Source organism: Urocitellus parryii, chromosome 5 (genome assembly GCF_045843805.1).
Source record: "Urocitellus parryii isolate mUroPar1 chromosome 5, mUroPar1.hap1, whole genome shotgun sequence".
Taxonomy (NCBI): Eukaryota; Metazoa; Chordata; class Mammalia; order Rodentia; family Sciuridae; genus Urocitellus; species Urocitellus parryii.
Window position 1 is genome coordinate 137,349,492 of NC_135535.1, and position 24,037 is coordinate 137,373,528.

General features: G+C 34.9%; 1 protein-coding gene across 2 annotated transcripts in view; it reads right to left on the reverse strand.

Moving 5' to 3' along the window:
* Positions 1–226: 226 nt before the first annotated feature.
* Positions 227–24,037, reverse strand: part of Minpp1 (multiple inositol-polyphosphate phosphatase 1) — a 42,444-nt gene continuing 18,633 nt past the window's right edge. Inside the window, exon 5 of one of the 2 annotated variants that reach the window (XM_026408965.2) lies at positions 227–1,774. In XM_026408965.2, coding sequence (XP_026264750.1) covers positions 1,378–1,774 — 397 coding nt within the window. In that variant the 3' untranslated portion in view covers positions 227–1,377. The remainder of the gene's footprint in view (positions 1,775–24,037) is intronic. The other variant, XM_026408966.2, reaches the window with a different exon arrangement.

A 24,037-nucleotide genomic window follows, 5' to 3' on the forward strand; every position in this document is an offset into this window, starting at 1 on the left:
AGGATCGAACCCAGGGCCTCACACATGCCAGGCAAGTGCTCTACCACTGAGCCACAACTCCAGCCCCAAAAGTAGCTATACATTTTTGACAAAAATCCTACATTTTCCTCTGAAAGATATAATCTTTAAAGAGAAGATAGATTAAAATAAAATGCATTAACAATAATCTCTTCATTTGAAGAAATTTCTACTGGAAAATTGCCTTATGTTGCCTGACTGAGTCAAGGCTGTATGAAATTCCAACATCAATAACTGACTGAATTTCAACAAGGAGAGCAAAAAAGATCAGGTAAAGAAGAATTTTGTTTATTGTAGAAAATATTTTCATGGCATTTGATAGAACTCAGAAGTATTTCTATGAAATGAGTTCAGATGTATGAAACGAAGTCAGCTAGGATGATATTCTTTTTTTTAATGAAAAAGAAGTCAAACAACCAAAAGATGCATTTCACAACCACAAGAATGGGAAGTTACACTCATGTATATATAATATGCCAAAATATACTCTACTGTCATGTATATCTAAGAACAAATATAAAAAGAAAAAAAAGGATACACTTCACATAATAAAATTTAAAAATGGGAGCCAAGGGACAAAATGAAAAAGATACCTAAACAACGAATTTAAGAAACTCTGATTTATCCATCTGACTTGTTGCTAATGGTCCTCTTTTGTCTTTCCATTGTTGTATACTTAAAACAGGTCTGATGATAATTGAAATAGCCTTGCAAGACTTATTAAAAGTAAAAGTAATTGTTGAAAGAGTTTAAATACTTTATAAAATACTATTAACAAAAATAATTATCTTACTTTTTTCTTGCTTCATTCGGTGAAGATGCCCTTTTAAATCAGTCTGTTTCTTAACACTGTTTCAAAGTCTTAAATGTTAGCTTTCTTCTAAAATGATACTCTTAGTTAATCACAATACTTCTGATTAAGAGACACAATTAATACTAGAACTGTTCCACCTGGGAAAAAAACAGATCTATAGCACAATTGGACCAGTTAAATCAAATTACGGATCATCCAATTGACATGTTTTGATAATCCAGGACTTTGCAAGTATCATTTTCAAATCATACTCTACTTCAGTGTGAGGTTTCTTGTAGAAGTTGGAAAAATTTCATTTCTGTAAACACTTGCCCTGTTAGTTGTCTCTCTGAAAAGATTTTTTTATTTCCTTAAGAGAGCTGCTCCAGTGAAAATCATTTCTTATATATGTATCAGGTCCTCAAAAAACTTAGATTTTCTGTGAAAAGACAGAAATAGCCAAGTAATATGAAAGCTTCTGTAATCAAGATATTGTCTACTTATTATAAACATGTAATCACTCCCTATGGGGAAGCACTGATGAACTAAAAACGTTCTTCAATTACTCATAGCTCATCAGATGTGCTGTTCACCTTTGGTAATTCACATTCTTCGCTGGTTTGACAACTCTGGAGGATGTCTTTGTAGTGGTTCTTCAGATCCTCATACAAAGAAACAGTTTCTTGTGAGTGAGCCAAGGGCAACACCTTTTCATTCAATAATATCTGCACTTGAAATTCTTCCTGAGGAGTCTTGGCATTTTCACAATGGTAGAGCACAAATATTAGGTTGGAAGCATAAGGTACAATATGACCACTTCGGAACTTTCGATGAATTTGTTCCTTGTAATTATAAGCTGTTAGGGGCTCCTTGTCTTTGAAGTAGCCCATGAGAGAAAGTAGTGGAAGAAGGGTCTCTGCGTGACCAAACTGAAGGATGATTGGAGAAGAAACTGGCTGAGACCTTAAAAGAGAAATTGAAGGGCAAAATATACATATTCATATCATCAAACATAATATTTATACAGTAGTAATATAACTTACCCAGCCTTTTAAAAAATTTTAATTAAACCTTTAAAAAATATTTATTTAGTAGTACTGAAAACTGAACCCAGGAGTGGTCTACTACTAACCTATATGCCTAGTACTTCTTATTTTTTTAATTTTAAGACAGGGTGTCCCTAAGTTGTGATACTTCCAGCTTAGAGTCTCCTAAGTCACTGGAATTACAAGCTTGCCACCAGTGACATGTAGATTTTTAGAAAAATCTTTATATACATGGCTGGGCATAATAGCTGCGATTGGAGGGTAGTGGGTTCAAGGTCAGGCTTGGCAATTTAGTGAGACTCTGCAGAAGAAGAGAAGGAGAAAGAGTTAACTTTATAGACATCAAGCATATGGCTGAATTTTTGTGTAGCAGAGAACTGGTCTTTTTACATTGAAAGTTAAGTTCTAAGATTCAGGATTGGATTACATACACATCGCCCTTTTTACAGATAAAGGAACTTGAAATAGATGTGCATTTCAACACTTTATTGCCTTCATGTGAATGAATATTAGCAAATTGGCCCTTAGTAAATAGATTACTCCATGGAGCTCTTCTGAACAAGTTTAAAGTGTATTTATTTTTTTCTACATCTAGACAATAAGGACAAGTGCTAATCAGTAAATTTCTTGGTTAAGATCAAGTCTCAACAGTGAACAGTAATCCTTCAATGGTTTACAAAACCTAAGTTGGCCATTAAATTCTGAATAAAGCAAAAAAAAAATGGCAACCAATCTATGCTAGTTAATATGATTTGTCTCTTGTTGAGAGTGGGATTTACACAATGATAAACAAACCACTTTCAACACCATGAGCAAAACTGTCATTTTTTCATTGCCTTCAAGTTTTATGATTTTGTTTTCTGTTAAAAGCCTTTTATAAGAAGCAGTGAATGACTGTTTAGCTTTCCCCAAACTTTTTGGAAAGAATATGACAACTGTTCTTAATTTTAAGCCTATTAAAATATGATCATCTTCTTGCTACCACCCCACATATCAGGTAATAAATTTAGTGCATCTGGATTTTGAAAGGACAGAAGCAGAAGTTTGGGATTTCCTGACTCCCCAACTTAAAAACAGATGAACAGCTGGGCATGGTGACACCACATGTAATCCCAGTGGCTCGGTAGGCTCAGGCAGGAGGTTAGTAAGTTCAAACCCAGCCTTAGCAACTTAGCAAGGCCTAAGCAATTTGGCAAAACCCTGTCTCTAAATAAAATATAAAAAGGATGGGGATATTGCTCAGCGGTTAAATGCCCCTGGGTTCAATCCCCAGGACCAAAAAACAAAACAAACGAACGAAAAACAGATGGAGCAACTAGTCAACAAATTTTTAAAAACTTATGAAAAACATTTACAACACAATTATGTGGACAAATATTATCTATGAACCACCAATAACATCAAGAACTGCCTATCACCAGTATCTGTTGAAGAAAGAAAGCCACAGAGCATCTGAGCAAACTGAGAAGAATCCTGGTAGTCATTGGGAAGCTCTGTGGTCCAATTTGAGTCAGCAACTGAAACAAGGAAAAGTTAGCTCACATTAGTACTTTTGTGAGGCAGATGGGCTACTGGGCCTGGGCTGGAGAAAAACTAATCCCTGTGAACTCTTTAAACACAAAGCCCACAATTAAGAGAAACAGTTGTAAGTGGAATCTAGACTAATCAGAGAGAGACAACAGGGACAAAGATCAGCCCCAGATGAGTGTATGTGTGTGCGAGGGATGGGGAGTGGGAATCAAGCCAGAAAATTTTCAGAAAGCAACAGACTGTATTTCTGAGCAGGGAGATATGTAAGCTTAGAAAAGATAGGCTGACATGAGCCTTTTAAACATTCTGGAAAACTTAATTCACATTAAAATGAACTATGGAAAAGTAAATAAGCAGCCCGCTGGCGTGGTAGTCACGTCACCCCAATTGGAATAGGGGCAGAGCACAGCCGCCGTCCGCACCCAGAACAGGCCCAGCGTCCCGCCAGCGGGGTAGTCACTTAATCCCAATTGGAGTAGGGGCAGAGCAGAGCCGCCGGCGGCGCCCGAAACAGGCCCAGCAACCCGCAGGCGTGGTAGTCACGTCACCCCAATTGGAGTAGGGGAAGAGCAGAGCTGCCTCCCACACCTGGAAGAGGGCCAGCGACCCGCTAGCGTGGTAGACACATCACCCCAATTGGAGTAAGGGCAGAGCAGAGCCGCCACCCGCGGGTAGGCAGACCTGCGACCGACCGGCAGAACAGGCCCAGCGGCCCGTCAGTGTGGTAGACAGATCACTCCAATTGGAGGAGGAGCACAGCCGCCGCCCGCCCCTGCAAGGGAGACTTTTCAACTATACAAGAACAATATAAATATATAGGGGGAAAATTCAATAACACAACAGTTTCACCAAGCAGAAAGAAACGCAAGCAGCATGAAAAGACAAGGAAAGAAAGGACCACAAGCAATGCAGGTCAATTCAACTTTAGAAGAGGTAATAGCTGCAGCAGATGGAATGTCAGATAAAGAATTCAGGATATACATGCTTCAGATGATCTGGAGTCTCAAGGAAGACATTAGACAGCAAAATCAGACAATAAAAGATCACTTCGACAATGAACTACATAAACAAATCCAAGAAGCAAAAGATCAACTACACAGGGAGATAGAGGTTATAAAAAACAAACAAACAGAAATCCTAGAAATGCAGGAAGCAATAAACCAACTTAAAAACTCAATTGAGAATACTACCAGCACAGTAGAACACTTAGAAGATAGAACATCAGACAATGAAGACAAAGTATTTCAACTTGAAAAGAACATAGACAGCTCAGCAAGACTGTTAAGAAACCGTGAGCAGAACATCCAAGAAATATGGATAACATAAAGAGACCAAACTTAAGTGTCATTGGGATACAGGAAGGTATAGAGGTCCAAACCAAAGGAATGAGCAATCTATTCAATGAAATAATACGAGAAAACTTCCCAGACTTGAAAAATGAGACAGAATCCCAAATCCTAGAAGCCTACAGGACGCCGAATGTTCAAAGTCATAAGAGATCCACACCTAGACACATTATAATGAAGATGCCCAATATACAGAATAAGGAGAGAATTTTAAAAGCTACAAGAGAAAGGAAGCAGATTACATTTAGGGGTAAACCAATCAGGATAACAGCTGATTTTTCAACACAGACTCTAAAAGCTAGAAGATCCTGAAATAACATATTTCAAACACTGAAAGAAAATGTGTTCCAACCAAGAATTGTGTATTCAGCGAAATTAAGCTTCAGGATGGAAGATGAAATTAAAACCTTCCACAATAAACAAAAGTTAAAAGAATTTCCAGCTAGAAAACCATCTTTTCAAAACATCCTTGGCAAAATATTACAGGAAGAAGAAATGGAAAATAACAATGAAAACCAACAGCGGGAGGTAGGACAGTAAAGGGGGGAAAATAATCAAAGAGGAAAACAAACCATGTTTAGTAACATAAATAAACAAATATGGCTGGAAGAACAACCCATATCTCAATAATAACCCTAAATGTTAATGGCTTAAACTCACCAATTAAGAGACACAGGCTAGTAGAACAGATCACAAAACAAGACCCAACAATATGCTGCCTACAGGAGACGCATTTGATAGGAAGACATACATAGACTGAAGGTGAAAGGTTGGGAAAAATCATATCACTCATATGGACTTCGGAAACAAGTAGGAGTGTCCATACTCATATCAAATAAAATAGATTTCAAGCTAAAGTTAATCAAAAGGGATAAAGAGGGACACTACATACTGCTCAAGGGAACCATACACCAACAAGACATAACAATCATAAATATATATGCCCCAAACAATGGTGCAGCTATGTTCATCAAACAAACACTTCTCAAGTTCAAGAGTCTAATAGACCACCATACAATAATCATGGGAGACTTCAACACACCTCTCTCACCACTGGACAGATCTTCCAAACAAAAGTTGAATAAGGAAACTATAGAACTCAATAACACAATTAATAACCTAGACTTAATTGACATATATAGAATATACCACCCAACATCAAGCAATTACACTTTTTTCTCAGCAGCACATGGATCCTTCTCAAAAATAGATCATATATTATGTCACAGGGCAACTCTTAGACAATATAAAGGAGTAGAGATAATACCATGCATCTTATTTGATCATAATGGAATGAAACTGAAAATCAACAATAAAAGAAGTAAGGAAAAATCATGCATCACTTGGAGAATGAACAATAGGTTACTGAATGATCAATGGGTTATAGAAGACATCAAGAAAGAAATTAAAAAATTCTTAGAGATAAATGAAAACACAGACACAACATATCGGAATCTATGGGACACATTGAAAGCAGTTCTAAGAGGAAAATTCATTGCTTGGAGTTCATTCCTTAAAAAAAGAAAAAAACCAACAAATAAATGATCTCATACTTCATCTCAAAATCCTAGAAAAAGAGCAAAACAACAGCAAAAGAAGTAGAAGGCAAGAAATAATTAAAATCAGAGCTGAAATTAATGAAATCAAAACAAAAGAAACAATTGAAAAAATTGACAAAACTAAAAGTTGGTTCTTTGAAAAAATAAATAAAATCGACAGACCCTTAGCCATGCTAATGAAGAGGAGAGAGAACTCAAATTACTAGCAAACGGGATGAAAAAGGCAATATCACAACAGACACTTTAGAAATACAGAAGATAATCAAAAATTAATTTGAATCCTTATACTCCAATAAAATAGAAGATAGTGAAGGCATCGATAAATTTCTTAAGTCATATGATCTGCCCAGATTGAGTTAGGAGGATATAGAAAACCTAAACAGACCAATATCAATTGAGGAAATAGAAGAAACCATCAAAAGACTACCAACTAAAAAAAGCCCAGGACCGGATGGGTTTTACAAAACCTTTAAAGAGGAAATAATACCAATACTTTTCAAGCTATTTCAGGAAATAGAAAAAGAGGGAGAACTTCCAAATTCATTCTACGAGGCCAACATCACCCTGATTCCTAAACCAGACAAAGACACTTCAAAGAAAGAAAACTACAGACCAATATCTCTAATGAACCTAGATGCAAAAATCCTCAATAAAATTCTGGCGAATCGGATACAAAAATATATCAAAAAAATTGTGCACCATGATCAAGTAGGATTCATCCCTGGTATGCAAGGCTGGTTCAATATACGGAAATCAATAAATGTTATTCACCACATCAATAGACTCAAAAATAAGAACCATATGATCATCTTGATAGATGCAGAAAAAGCATTCGACAAAGTACAGCATCCCTTTATGTTCGAAACTCTAGAAAAACTAGGGATAAGAGGAACATACCTCAATATTGTAAAAGCAATCTATGCTAAGCCTCAGGCTAGCATCATTCTGAATGGAGAAAAATTGAAGGCATTCCCTCTAAAATCTGGAACAAGACAGCGATGCCCTCTCTCACCACTTCTGTTCAACATAGTTCTAGAAACACTGGCCAGAGCAATTAGACAGATGAAAGAAATTAAAGGCATAAAAATAGGAAAAGAAGAACCCAAATTATCACTATTTGCAGATGACATGATTCTATACCTAGCAGACCCAAAAGGGTCTACAAAGAAACTATTAGAGCTAATAAATGAATTCAGCAAAGTGGCAGGATATAAAATCAACAAGCATAAATCAAAGGCATTCCTGTATATCAGGGACAAATCCTCTGAAATGGAAATGAGGACAACCACTCCATTCACAATATCCTCAAAAAAAAATAAAATACTTGGGAATCAACCTAACAAAAGAGGTGAAAGACTTATACAATGAAAACTACAGAACCCTAAAGAGAAATAGAAGAAGATCTTAGAAGATGGAAAAATATACCCTGTTCATGGATAGGCAGAACTAACATCATCAAAATGGTGATATTACCAAAAGTTCTCTATAGGTTTAATGCAATGCCAATCAAAATCCCAACGGCATTTATTGTAGAAATAGAGAAAGCAATCATGAAATTCATATGGAAAAATAAAAGACCCAGAATAGCAAAAACAATGCTAAGCAGGAAGTGTGAATCAGGTGGTATAGCGATACCAGAATTCAAACTATACTACAGAGCAATAGTAACAAAAACAGCGTGGTACTGGTACCAAAACAGGCAGGTAGACCAATGGTACAGAATAGAGGACACAAGAGACCAATCCACAAAACTACCACTATCTTATATTTGATAAAGGGGCTAAAAGCATGCAATGGAGGAAGGACAGCATCTTCAACAAATGGTGCTGGGAAAACTGGAAATCCATATGCAACAAAATGAAACTGAATCCCTTTCTCTAGCCATGCACAAAAGTTAACTCAAAATGGATCAAGGAGCTTGATATCAAATCAGAGACACGGCGTCTGACACAAGAAAAAGTTGGCTACAATCTACATACTGTGGAGTCGGGCTCCAAATTCCTCAACAGGACACTCATAGCACAAGAGTTAATAACAAGAATCAACAAATGGGACTTACTCAAACTAAAAAGTTTTTTCTCAGCAAAAGAAACAATAAGAGAGGTAAATAGGGAGCCTACATCCTGGGAACAAATCTTTACTCCTCACACTTCAGATAGAGCCCTAATATCCAGAGTATACAAAGAACTCAAAAAATTAGACAATAAGATAATAACCCAATCAACAAATGGGCCAAGGACCTGAACAGACACTTCTCAGAGGAGGACATACAATCAATCAACAAGTACATGAAAAAATGCTCACCATCTCTAGCAGTCAGAGAAATGCAAATCAAAACCACCCTAAGATACCATCTCACTCCAGTAAGATTGGCAGCCATTAGGAAGTCAAACAACAACAAGTGCTGGCGAGGATGTGGGGAAAAGGGTACACTTGTACATTGCTGATGGGACTGTAAATTGGTGCAGCCAATTTGGAAAGCAGTATGGAGATTTATTGGAAAGCTGGGAATGGAACCACCATTTGACCCAGCTATTCCCTTTCTCGGTCTATTCCCTAAAGACCTAAAAAGAGCATACTACAGGGACACTGCTACATCGATGTTCATAGCAGCACAATTCACAATAGCAAGACTGTGGAACCAACCTAGATGCCCTTCAATAGACGAATGGATAAAAAAAATGTGGCATTTATACACAATGGAATATTACTCTGCATTTAAAAATGACAAAATCATAGAATTTGCAGGGAAATAGATGGCATTAGAGCAGATTATGCTAAGTGAAGCTAGCCAATCCCTAAAAATCAAATGCCAAATGTCTTCTTTGATATAAGGAGAGTAACTAAGAACAGAGTAGGGACGAAGAGCATGAGAAGAAGATTAACATTAAACAGGGATGAGAGGTGGGAGGGAAAGGGAGAGAGAAGGGAAATTGCGTGGAAATGGAAGGAGACCCTCAGAGGTATACAAAATTACATACAAGAGGAAGTGAGGTGAAAGGGAAAAAAAATTCAAGGGGGAGAAATGAATTACAGTAGAGGGGGTAGAGAGAGAAGAGGGGAGGGGAGGGGAGGGGGGATAGTAGAGGATAGGAAAGGCAGCAGAATACAACAGACACTAGTATGGCAATATGTAAATCAATGGATGTTGTAACCGATGTGATTCTGCAATCTGTATACGGGGTAAAAATGGGAGTTCATAACCCACTTGAATCAAAGTGTGAAATATGATATATCAAGAACTATGTAATGTTTTGAACAACCAACAATAAAATTAAAATTAATTAATTAATTAATTAAAATACAAAAAAAAGAAAAGTAAATAATACAAAAAAAAAACTACAGAAAAGTAAATAATAGAATAACATTCACAGAAACTAAAAGTATGCTAGAAATACATACTCAAAAAATTTATCAAGGACCAGGGATGTGGTTCAGTGGAGACTGCTTGCCTACCACTTGAGGTCCTGGGTTCTATCCCCAAGCACCACAAAAGCAAAAACAAAAAACAAAAACCACCATCACCACCAACAACAAAATTAAATAAACCCAGGCAAACAGATTTTTTAAAAATTGAAACTGCAACAGTATTTCAAAACAGACTTTTTAGACAATTATTCACTACTTAGAGGTTAATATTTTCTTTAAAAAAAAGTATAAAATTTAAAAGCCATTCACCAATTGGAAATTCCAAGCTTCTCTCTGTATACTTTAACTGGGTCATCTGAAGTACCTAAAATCTATATTTATTTCCAAGAAACATCCTTTTGGGTTAAAAGTCACAGAGCAGTAGCATTCAGGCCTCAACTGTAATTAGTTTAAGCTGTAAAACTATTATTAAATTTTGTGTTACTTATCAGATTTAAGAACTGGGAGATATAAAAATTCATAAAAATACAGATTTTTGGTTCCTCTTGGAAACCTGAAAGACTTGACAATACAAGTCCATGTATTCCTATATGGTAACAATCAGCTGAACAGGAAAAAAATGTACCCCTTAGAGAGCGTATATATCTGATGCATTCATCATTCTTCATTGTCTATTACAGGATAAATTAATTCCTCTTCTACTTTCCTTTTAGACAAAAGGAAAAGGAAAAGTAATAGAAATACACTGGTGTATATTATAAGTTCTTTAACTATTAGGCAGAAATCTCAAAGCCAGGAACAACCCTAAATCCAAAGTGCCATTATTGTTCTCCATAAGATTAGGACACAGGGGAGGAGAACAGCAACTCCCCCATTTTCTCATGGAAAGAATTCACTGCAACTCCTCTTTCCACTACTGAAGAACTCCAGGGCACTTAGAACAAGATATATGACATTATATCCAAAGTATTATCATTTCAACATGTAATTTATATAAAAATGCTTTATGAACTGATATCCTTTTTCCACCAAGACTTTGTATAGACATCTCAATTCAGACCAGCCTCTTTTCAGTGGCTAATGTGTTGAACAACATAGGATAGACATAAGTATCAAATATAAATCAAATGAAGAGGAAATAGAAACAAAAAATATATAATATAATATAAATAATATACACATATGTGAAAAACGTGTTTTGAGGAATTAAAGATCAAAAGGAAGGCTGGGATTATAGTTCAGTGGTAGAGTGCTTGCCTAGCATGTGTGAGACACTGGGTTCAATTCTCAGAACCACATATAAATAAATTAAGTAATTAAAGTAAATAAATATTAAAGTAAATTAAGTAAATAAAGGTCCATTGACAACTAAAAAATTTTTTTAAAAAAGAGTCAAAGGAAAGGGTTATATATAAATTATCAGAGTTCAAACACTACTAAATACATTCATGTGATAGAAGAAATTAAATCTAGGCTGCAACCTCTCTTTTATCTGCTTTGCTGTCAATCATGTTAGAACCAGTTGAGGAAAAAGATGCTTTAACATGCTTATTGGAGTTTTATGGGAAATCAAATAAGTTTATACATTAGATTCACAAAGAAAGTCATATAATCAAAATAAATTACTGTCTTTTGAATCTAAATTTAAATGTGTATATGTATTTTTAAAAAATTTTTAGACTATTTTCAAAAGTATGAATTTTTTATAAATGTCATAGTTATAGTCTTTTTAGATAGAGCAATTTCTATTGTAGAAACTTGTAACATTAAAAACAAAAAACAAACAAACAACAACAAAAAGCCACCCAGCTGGTTGCAGTGATGCATGCCTATTATCCCAGTAGTTCAAAATGCTGAGGCAGGAAGATCACAAGTTCAAGACCAGCTGCAACTCAGCAAGATCCTATCTCTCTCTCTCTCTTTTTTTTTTTTTAATGAGGAGAAAGGAAAGTTAGAAGAACATTTTTTCTTTTTCTTTTTTTGGTTTTTGATTGTTTTATTTTATTTTTTATTTTTTTTAAGAGAGAGAGAGAATTTCAACATTCATTCTTTAGTTTTCAGTGGACACAACATCCCTGTTTGTATGTGGTGCTGAGGATCGAACCCGGGCCGCACGCATGCCAGGCGAGCGCACCACCGCTTGAGCCACATCCCTAGCCCCAAGATCCTATCTCAAAATAAAAAATAAAAAGGGCTGGGGATGTAGCTCAGTGATTAAGCGCCCCTAGGTTCAATTCCTGGTCCCCCCCCAAAAAAAAAAAATTTTAAAAAGTATTTTAAATGTCTGGTTAAACGTGCCAATACAGTAAGACAAAGATGACTAAGATTGTAGGGTCAAAATTAAAGTCTGAAAACTAGAAAGCCATAAATTTATAAGATTTTGGATAGAAATACAAATGGGCCTATGGGAAATAATAAGCAATTTAAAACTGTGTTTTTATAGTTTATAACTTTCTACAATAACCAAGTAAAAATAATTTTAAGTTTATGAGATTATGCAAAGTATAAAGGAGAAATGAGCAATTTCATCTGTGGTTATTTGTTAGTTTTCTGTCTTTACCTTTTTTGCTTTGAAGTATCTTGCATGTAGTAGATACTCTTGCAACTTAAGAGAAAAGAGGTGGCTAATGTTGTTTGTATTCATACAAAAGGACCTAGATAAAATGGCTGTACTCAAATTTCCAGGATATAATAAAGAAGAGACTTTTCAAAGATCCATTTGGTTAATTTGTTAGATGTGACAAACGCTACCATTTCATGCCAAGTCCCAGATACCACACTAATTTCTTTTATCAGAGTGTGGAGATGGGGTTTGGGGAAATGGGGAGAAAGAGCTCTGAGGTAAAAGAACTAAAACACAAATTAAACATGCCTGGTTCTTACAGATTAGCATTTGTCCAATGTTAGGAGAACTCAGAAGGAGAACAAATTCTTCTGAGGAAAAACTGGGTGGGTTTTACTTAGGAGGTGTTATTGGAGATGCATTGTGAATACATTCCTAGTAAAACTTAAAATAGAAATACTGACTACTGTAGCCCTAATAAAGTGCAGCAGCTGGTTAACACTACCATGTAGCTATTATATGCTTTTAGAGATGAAAAAATTGAAGTTAATTTACTTGCCTGTCATTTTTGAACCATGAATTAACTAAACTCACTAGAAAAATACCATCCATTAAATTTAAAGAAGTGGTTTAATGAAAACGAATAACCTTTCCAAAAATATTTATTCCTCTCAGTCTGATTTATAAGCTCAAAAGATTAACTTCCTTAAAACAGAGCACACCTAACATCATCCAAAATAAATTTATAATTTGATCTCTTAACTCTGTTGGTCCAAATCTTCAGAAAGCAGAGAGCATCAGATAGAATAAGTGAGCATAGTAGAAGTGAGGGGCACAGTCCTGCAGCTTGAAAACAAGAAGGCATAACCTACTCAGGCAAGTTTCTGCTCCTGTCTCAGCCCTGATTTCTGCAAAACAAAGATAAGCCACTTCCCTTGCAGAGTTGTTGGATTTGAAATATAGCAATAAACCAGTGCTTGGCATAGTGTATTCAATCAATGTGTGATAGCAAATAGCCATGGCAAGAGTCAAAGTAGTTACAACCCTGAAATGCCCCAGGTCATACAGATTGGTAGTTTAGATTCCAGGAGTTCAGGTTCAGATCTCTTTCTAAAATAGCAATATATAACACTTTGTACTACAGGAAATCATAATATCATGATAAACTCATTTGATTTAATAACATTTCAAAACTCAGATAATCCAAAGTATCAAGATTCAAATGCAAAAGCAAAACTATAGGCACACCATAAATCAAGTTTCATGGATACTCTTTATTAAAAAAAAAAATCAGTTGGAAAAATCTTAATCTTATGTAAAATAAAATACTTGCATATCTGAAGTAGAATAAATAATTTAGGAATCTAGACACTTAAGTTTACTTTTAAACCATTGCTAATTTAGAATAATTTCAAATCAAATTAGATTTTTTGTTTTGTTTGATGGGGGGGAGTCCTATTTCAAGGTATTTTGAGATCCTAGCTAAGGAAGAGCACATTATCAGTGCTTGGTAACAGGCTCATAGAATATAAATCTGAACTGGCCACTTTAAAACACTCTTTTAGTGACATGCGATTTGATACAAGCACATGAAAATTCCACAGACGAAGACAATGGCTTATTTGTTAAATAAAGCATCGATTCTTCTCTAAGAATGTACAAAAGTAAAAGAACACAATTCTCAGGCATTTAATCTGGAATAATGTGCAATAAGAAAACATATGCAGTCCTACAAAAAACTGGTCAAAGATGTAAGTCTGCAAGAGGATGAATAAAGACAGTTTAGAAATTGTCCTTCAGGAACACACCACATGACTAATTATTACAGACACCATGCTTCCATGAGACAAAATACAAACTGCCTTCTACTTATGTGAAATTCAACTGGCAAAATGTCAAACTCTAGTATATAAAATACCAACTATTCCCATGGCAATACCTATGTCCAAAATGAATGTATTTTTCTTCCAAAGGGTTAACATAATCCTTCTTAAGCAGGTGCTCCTACTTATACTATTTGCCCTTTCATAAGACTTACTCAAATTTCTATTTGTTTTTGAACAAAGTTAAGTAACATAAGTGTCAAATGGAAAAACATATCATGTTTCTTTTCTAAATTATATATGAACAACCAAAACAGGGACTTGAGCATCTTCAACTATGGAAGGCTAAAAATGTTGTAGGGTTTGTGTGTGTGTACACATACAAGAAAGTTTTTCTGAGTAGTCAGTAAAATTCTAAATACTTCAAAGCAAATATACAAGAGTATTAATAGTTCAGCATTAATAGAAACCATTCAAGTTATGTCAAAGTTTTTATAAAATAAATCAGTAACTTTTGTGAAGAAGTAATTTGATTCCATCTCTAGGAACACGATGCTTTTTGCTTTAAGTGTTCTAATTCAGGATAAGTCTTAGAAGAGTTCAATCTGGTTCTATGCTATCTCCTAGGAAGTAGTTTACTCCAGTTAGTATAGGCCCAATCACCATTTGGAAGTGCCAAATCCTGGTTTCTTTTTAAACACATTCCAAGGGTGACGTGGGGATTTTTCTGGTTTCATTTCTAAGTTATTCAGCTTTCCTTCACTGTGACAAAATACCTGAGAAAATCAAAGGGAGGAAAGAATTATTTTGTTTCACAGTTTCAGCAGTTCTAGTCCATGGACACTTGGCTTAATTGTTTGTGGGCCTGTGGTAAGATGGAACATATGGCGGGTAGCACATGGTGAAGGAAGGCTGTTCACCTCATAGCAGCCAGGAAGTAGAGAGACAGATAAAGGGGCCAGGGACAAAATATACCCTTCAAGGGCATGCCCCGTGTGTCCTATTTTCTTTAATTAGGCCCCACCTCCTAAGTTTCCATCACCTCCCAGTAATCCAATTAGCTATGAATTCATTAATTGGTGAATCTACTGGTAAGATTAGAGCCTTCATTATTCAAAAGCCCCACCTCAGAGCACAGATGCTCTGGGGACAAAGCCTTCAACATGTGAGCCATGGGGAACAATTTTATCCAAATCACAAAAATATTCAACCTTCTCCAATCCAGAGTTGGTCTATGATTAAGTCCAAAATCTTGGCAACAACAAATGGGAATTAGTCTATGTCTAAACAAAAGTGTAAGAACTCTCCCCTCTACACACACACACACACACACACACACACACACACTCTCTCTCTCTCTCTCTCTCTCTCTCTGTCTCTCTCCCTCCCTCTCATACACACATCACAATATATGTAGATAAAAGTTATGTCAGAAATATAAAAAATATTAAAAGGAAATAATCAATTACACTTACACATAGGCCTCTGCATATCATTTTGTCAGATGATTACTGAGAGCATAAAGATTGCTAATATTCTGCTTGGCATAGTGGCACACACCTGTAATCCCACTGGCTCTGGAGACTGAGACAGAAAGATTCTGAGTTCAAAGCCAGCCTCAAGTAACGGTGAGGCGCTAAGCAACTCAGAGGGAATGTGGCTCAGTGGTTGAGTGTCCCGAGTTCAATCCTAGGTACCAAAATTAAAAAAAAAAAAAAAAAAGACTGCTATATCCTACTTTTTTTAGTACTCTATCCTGTGAATTCTAGCCAATGTGGCCTGTCTAAATTCTTTCTCCCATCTCATGATTGCCTTGATCTGTGATCCCATGTAGCTTTCTTTGACCTTAACATTCAATATTAAACAGTTATGAGGCTCACTCAGGATGCACTGACAGAGAAGACCAAGTTTTTTCTTTAACAAAAGAATGCAGTCTTTTGGCAGAAAGATAGAAATGTTTTTTAAAGGAGAAGCTGCCAAGGCAATCAAAATTTATTTTGCAGTTGAAAATTATATCACTAAATGAGGACGATAATGCATGTGTTCAAGTAGGTAAAACATCTAAAATGAATACTTAAGTAATTCAAAGAGCTCAACCAGAAAAACAACTAATAATTGCATGTTTTTCCTCAAATGTACTCAGCCAGATCTTTCTAAGCTCATGGTTAATTCATGGTTCACATTCAACTAATATTATGCAGAGTATGTTTTTAAACTTGATCTGGGAGTATCAGATAGAGCTTTAGACAAGTCATATAATTTCCATGCTTATATAACAAACAAGCAACAAGAAGTGCCAGAGATATGAGATGTTTGGGGAAGAAAATTACCAAGAAAAAAAAATTTAAGACTTTTTATACATTTGATGGGGACATCAGCTCCAGTGCATATATGGAGAAATAAATACAGATCTGACAGCTTAACACAACTAAAACTATAATAACTCAAGTATAGTTTTCCTCAAGCAAAAATACATAAAAAGAGGTTCCACCTGCTAGCCAAAATTGAGTAATAGGTTTACATCCTGTCTTAAACCACTAGAAAGTTGGACCAAACATAAGATAAATGGTTTTTAGATACTCAGTTATAGTCAGAGTAAGTTAGAAGAAAGGCCAATTACGTAAACCCCACCACTACCCCACCTTACTGCCTAGAGTTTGCAGGCTGTAGTGCAGGAAGGAGGAACCCAAAAGCAAGGCAATCATGAGATGGGAGAAAGAATTTAGGCAGGCCACATTGGCTAGAATTCACAGGATACAGTACCAAGATGTAGTAAAGAGAGGTCTGGAGGTTTTCAGCGGGGTTTCCTTAAGATGTCAGCTGCTATTGACAGAACAAGCATGGGAGAAAACAATGCAAATGGGGGTGGGGGGTGGCACTGGAAAGAAAAGTGAATAAATTCCCAAAGCTAATACAAGGCAAAGGAGTAGTTTGTGTTCACAAAAGCCAAACTAGGAAAATATTAAAATATATGGAATATAAAATAGGAAGAAATGCCTCAATGATAGGACAAAATTGGCCTAGCAAAAGATATCATTAAATTAAAAAAGGAAGGAAAAAAGAAAAACATAGACTAGGAAAGTATATTGTTAAAGTATAAATCTGACAAAGAACATATCTAGAATATATATAAACAACTCCTATAGCAATAATAAAGAAGATGCATAACCTAATTTAAAAATGACTAATAAGCTGGGCACTGTGTCGCATGCCTGTATCCCAGCAGCTCAGGAGGTTTGAGGAAGGAGGATCTCAAGTTCAAAGCCAGCCTCAGCAATTTAGTGAGGCCCTAAGCAACTTAGCAAGACCCTATCTCTAAATAAAACTTTAAAAAGGGGATTGGGGATAAGGCTGAGTAGTTAAGTGCCCCTCTGCTCAACCCCCAGTCCCCCCAAAAAAAGAGATTTGAACAGACTTCACCACAGTGGATAGATGAATGGTAAATAAGCATGAGAAAAGATGCTCACTAATTCTAGTTATTAATAAAAGGCAAACTAGGGCTGGGGATGTAGCTTAGTGGTAAAGTGTAAAGAAATAAATAAAGGGTGACACAGAGACAAGGTACAGAGGCAGGAAAGTGGCAGAGTGGCTCCTTGTCAAGTGGCTGTGTTTATTTATACCAATAGGTTACATTAAGTTATTAGTACCATAACTACATTCTTGATTATAGTACCAGTAAGGTTGCTTATTTTGCAGTTATATATCACAGTTACAATATGAAATGTCAGGAGCTTTGTGAAGCTCTCAAGAAAGTCCATTGTCTAAAGATACTATTAGGTGGGTATCCAGAGCTTGATGAAACATTGTAGTTATCTAACAAGTTCCTTTATTCCCAGGAGCTATGTGCTTGCAATCAAGGTTGAGGCTTGATGAGGCTCTAACATAGAGGCTTCTCAGGGCATTGCCATACCAGCTAGACACTGCACATGTATTAGCTATATTACTAGAACCTAAGAGAGATTGCAGGGCATTCTAAGGGTGGGAAACAGGGTGCCTGTTACCCGCCAGGAGATTGTTCCCCAGGGGAATGCTTTCCTGTACATTTCCACGGTCAGAATCCCTACATCAGAGCACATGCCAAATGCTCTATTTTCAGTTCCACACAGGCCTTAGCTTGGTATTTTTCTTCCTTGTTACAATGCTCATCGTTCCTCTCTACCCCAATTCTACCTAAAAGATAATCATGATGGTGTTGATAATTAACTAAAGTAACTATTTATTAAGTACTTATTCATAAAATAGTCATAAAACATAAACATGCATATATTTATGTATATTTGTGTGACACACACATATGAATATATAATTGTATACAACATTCTCAACAACTTAAGAGTACCACCTGTATTTTAACTTGGTTTAGAAAGACTGAACAAGTATTTGAATTTAATGTGATTCTAAAACCAATGCAAATTCCCACACACTATATTTTCTTGATTAAGTCCTACTTACATCTTACATCCACATATTACCCTTTTCCAACTAACTTGACTCTGAAATTACTCCTTTTCCTAAGCACACATATCCTTTTGTCTAAATCACTTTTTAAGTCTCATCCTTATTAGATAATAAGTACCTTAGAAGTAGAATGTAACTTTATCCATATTTGTATACCATTTCCAATGTCTAGCACTAACCCCTACACATTATATATGTCCCAAAATGCTAGCTAAATTGAAATGAATTAAGTCTTTCATTATGTAATCCTGAAATCATTTACTAATCTCTTAGTTGATGGAAGGATTCCTTCTATAGAATCTCTGACATATTTATTCAGATTGAACTAGAACACTTATGTTCCATCTTACTACTTCAGAAGAGCCTATTCTATGATTAATAGTAATTACTAAAAAGTAATGGGATTTTAAAAATAATAACTAGAATAAGATTTGTCTCCTAATTCTGTTCTTGGGATCAATGCACAATAGGTATACTCTAAAAATATGGCAAGAAAGGTATGACAATAAATTTGAGAGTGATTTTTTAAAATCTGGATAAAATTCAAGGAGTTCTTTGGCTATCTAAAATAACATGAACTTAACAGACATATGTAACACTGAAAGATGATAAAAAGAAATTATATGGTAGGGTTTCATAAATACAAAGGCAAAACTATAAGATATTTTTTAAAAATACATTAGCAAGTTGTATTAGAAGGTGTACTGGTAATGTTCTATTTCTTTATTTCAGTTGATGTGTACAAAACTGCTGACTTTATAATTAACTGTTCTTTAAACTGTACATATGTTTTATATAGTCTTTTATATTTAACTTATATAGATCTTGATCTGTCAATAAAATTATTTTGAAATGTGCTCCTGGCAAAAATTAAATTTTAAAAAGAAGTAATAATAAGACCTTTGTAAGCACTCTGCCCTAAAGATCAATAGGTAGACACAGAATTATTTAAACTGGAGTTAGATTATAATCAGAATTGCCTCTTAGAAGATTGTCTTGGAATAGAGTGAGAATAACACTTAAATCAGGAAAGACTTTTTAAGAGTCAGCTGCTCAAATCTAGAGAGAATACATATTAGCCTGAATTGGAAGGGGAACAGTGAAGATGGAGAAAAGTGGAAGGAATCAATATAAACCAGAAAAAAAAAAAAAAACTAAAAAACCACACAACTCAGTGAATAGATATAGAAGATAAGGGAGAGATGGAGTTAAGAATGACATACAGGTTTATGGCTTGCATGTCTGGGAGGATAATGATGACACTGACTAAAATAGATAGCACAGAAGAAAAAGGATTGAAGCTATTCCATCACTAGATAATGGGAGCACCAACTTTATTACCCTTTTCCCACCCACATACTACCCTTTTCAAACTACCTTGATTCTGATATTACTCCTTTTCCTAAGCACACATATCCTTTTGTCTAAATCACTTTTTAAGTCTCATCCTTATTAGATAATAAGTACCTTAAAAGTAGAATGTAACTTTATCCATATTTGCATGCCATTCCCAATGTCTAGCACTAACCCCTACACATATAATGTGCTAGACATCAGGGACTTTTCTAGGTACTGAAGAGAGGGCAATGAATTAAAGTCCCAGACCCTATTTATTCACAATTTACTGACAGTGAAAGTGTTTATCCAAAAGGCAGTTGGACCTTTGAGTCTAAATTTATTAGAGTACAGCCAAGATAGCTAAATTATCTTTTACCTTATTTTCAGTATCTTTTGAAAACTAGAACTAAAAGAGATACCTGTACACCTGGTTAGATTCCATGGAACATTGACTTCAGAAAGTTATCAAAATGACCTAGAGGAGCTGGGGTTGTGACTCAGCAGTAGAGCGCTCGCCTCACTCGTGTGTGGCCCTGGGTTTGATACTCAGCAATACATAAAAATAAATAAATAAAATGAAGGTATTGTGTCCAACTACAACTAAAAAAAAAATATTTTTTAAAAAATTACCTAAAATCTGCATATATTTTTTAAAAACCTTAAAACACCAAGTTCCTTCTTTTACAAGGGGCTAAGTGACCAACATAGCTATACATTTATTGTAGTTACATACTGATTTCAATGCTGTCATCTTACACTAAAATGTGGAACTACACAACTAAAAAACCAACACCACCATTCAACTATGAAATCTGAAAATAGCAAAGACTTTAGAGTCCATAAAAAGATGGAAAAGGGCTAGGTATGATGGCACATACATGCCTGTAATCTTAGCTACTCCAAAGGCGGAAGCAGGAGGATTCTAGTTCAATGCCAGTCAGGATAATTTAACAAGACCCTGTTTCAAAACAAAAAAAATTTTTTAAAAGGGCTGGAGATGTAGCTCAGTGGTGGAATACCCCTGAGTTCAAGTTAACAACACCAAAAAGAAAGTTAAAAAAAAAAAAAAAAAGAATGAAAAAGAGAAAGGATTAACATTGAGAGTTATTTCGTGACAGAACAGCAGCTATCTGGGAATATTCCTGACAAAATAGAAGGTCTCAGGAAGTAATTACAGTTCATGTTAAAAATCTTAAGGCAAAACAGGAAGTGACTGGTTGAATTTCCCCAATCTAAAAAGATAAAAATATGTTAATAAACATAATGGAGGAAGAGAAAGGAAAAAAAAATCCAGAGAGATCACATTTCTTCAGTAAATTCAATCTGCTTTTCTAATCATAGCTCAAGAAAGTAATAGCTGGTTAAATTAGCTTAAATAACATAATTACTGGTTCAAAGTTTAATCCTAGCACTGTTGGTTAAAAAAGGAAAATAAGTGTCAAGATCCCAAATAAGTGTTAAGGACCCTGAATTTAGAGAGTTGGTTATATTTAACTGAAACATTGACGTGTCACTATTATTTGCAATCTTCAAGTTTTCTACCAGGTAAAATCATGCTATTAAAGCTATGTTGAAAAATATTCAGTGACATTGAAGAATGTCTTTGAGTTATTGTTAACATAAGAAGAAAACATACAAATATATGTGTATATATAAAATATATAAAAATATAAATAAAAATATAAAAAATACCATCCTAAAGTGGAGTGAGAGGGGGAAAGAAAGCCAAAAGGTGCCTAGAAACTCTAGAACTGAGTCCTTTCCTCATATAACCTGACAGATTATTTCCTACATATACACATACACACACACACACACACACACACACAAACTCTTTCTCTCTCCCCCCCATACTTTCATTTATAAACTCTTAAATCCAAAATCAAGGATTTTAAAAGTCACATAAGAAAAAAAGGTTAATGAACTGATAGCATGGATAAGAAAAACACAAAGATTAAAATACTCTATTAAAACATTATTCTTGCTGGACATAGTAAGTACACACCTATAATCCTAGGTATTTGGGAAGCTTAGGTAGGAGAACGGTAAGTAAAAGGACAAACTAGGCAAGTTAGCAAAACACTGTTTCAAAATGAAAAATTGAAAAAGGAAAAAAAATGGTTGGGGAAATAGCTTAATAGCAGAGTGCTGCTGGGTTCAATCCCCAGCATTCTTCAATGTCACTGAATATTTTTCAACAGTTTTAATAGCATGATTTTACCTGGTAGAAAATGGAAGATTGCAAATAATAGTGACACGTCTATGTTTCAATCAAATATAATCAGCTCTCTAAATTCAGAGTCCTTAGGGATTATTTTGGGATCTTAACACTTCCTTTTAACCAACAGTGCTAGGATTTTATTGATCAATAAAATCAATCAATATATAGTCTTATGTGACTGGCTTCTTTCAGTCAGCATAATATCTAAGCTTATCCAATTGGTTGAATCTATTAGCAGCTTATTCTTCTTTTACCATATGCATGTACCATATAGTACATTCTGTGTGTCTACACATTACTTGATGAATATCTGAACTGTTTTCAGGTTTTTGTTATCATGAATAATCTGTAATCATCCACATAAAAGTCTTTGTGTAGACACATATATTCATCTCTATTAGGTAGATATTAAGAAATCAGTAATACAGATTTATGTGTAAAGAAATTGCCAACCTTTTCCAAAGAGGCTATATATAATTTTACATTCATACCAGCATGCATGAAATTCCCAGTTTCCTTATATTTCATCAACACTTAGGACAATCCTTTTTAAATTTTATCCAATTTAGGGAGTATATTAGTGGTATTTCACTGTTTTAATATCTAATGATGGTGTGTATTTTTTCAAGTGCTTATTTGCCATCCATCTATCCTCTTTAATGAAGTCTGTTCAAACAAATCTTTTTGTTTGTTTGTGGTATTTTTTTGGTAATGGTGAATGAACCCAGGGTCATGGGTATGCTAAGCACATGTTCCACCACTGAGCTATATGTCCATAACTCTTTTCTGCTTTTTGAAAAAACTGGGTTGTTTTTCTTATTACTGAGTTGTATTCTCTGTATATTCTGGATTCAAATCCTTATTTGCATACTTATTTGTTTTGCAAATATTTTTTCCAAGTCTACAACTGTCTTTCTATTTTCCAAATACTGTATTCTGAAGTGAAAGTTTTTACCTAGTAGAAAACTGAAGACTGCAAATAATAGTGACACATCAATGTTTTAATCAAATATAATCAGATCTCTTAATTCAGGATCCTTAGCATTTATTTTGGGATCTTCACACTTATTTTCCTTTTTTTAACCAACAATGCTAGGATTTTAATTTTTATGAAATCATTTTATTAATCTTTGTTAAAGGACCATACTCTGGCATTATATCTAAGAAATCCTTACCTAATCCAGGGTCATGTATTTATTCCTATTTTTTTCTTCTAAGAGTTTTATACATTTAGCTATTATAATTAGGACACTGTTCTTATATTTTATTTCAGAAGTTTCACATTTTCTTTTTTTTAGTTGTTGATGAAACTTTTAAAAAATTAATTAATATGTGGTGCTGAGAATTGAACCCAGTGACTCACCCATGCTAGGTGAGCACTCTACCACTGAGCCACAACTCCAGCCCCAAAATTTTGTTTTACGTTTATGTTTAAATCTTGGTGCATAGTGTTACGTAAGGATCTGTACATCATTTTTTCTTTCCTTTAACATGTATATCCAATTGTTCCAGCACCATTGTTATAAAGATTATTCTTTTCCTCACTGCACTGATTTGTATCTTCTGTAGAAAATCAATTGCAGTATCTATGGGGGACTGGTTCCAGAATTCACCATGGATACCAATATCCATGGATGGTCAAGTCCCATACATAAAATGGTATACTTTGCATATGAATTCTATGTAAATAGAATACTGTACTATTTAGGAAATAATAAGAAAAAGGCCTATCTATATTCGGTACAGATAAAATTTTCTCTCCCAGAAATTTTATAGTCACAATTAGTTGAATTCACAAATAGGGCATCCAAAGATATAGATGGCCAACTAACTGTATATCTAAGTTTATTTCACAGCTTTATTCAATTCCATGGCTTTACTGACCTACTTGACCATGACTAAAGCTTTACAATAAGTATTGAAATTAGGAATTATAAGTCCCTTTCTTTTCAAAATTGCTTTATCTCTTCCAT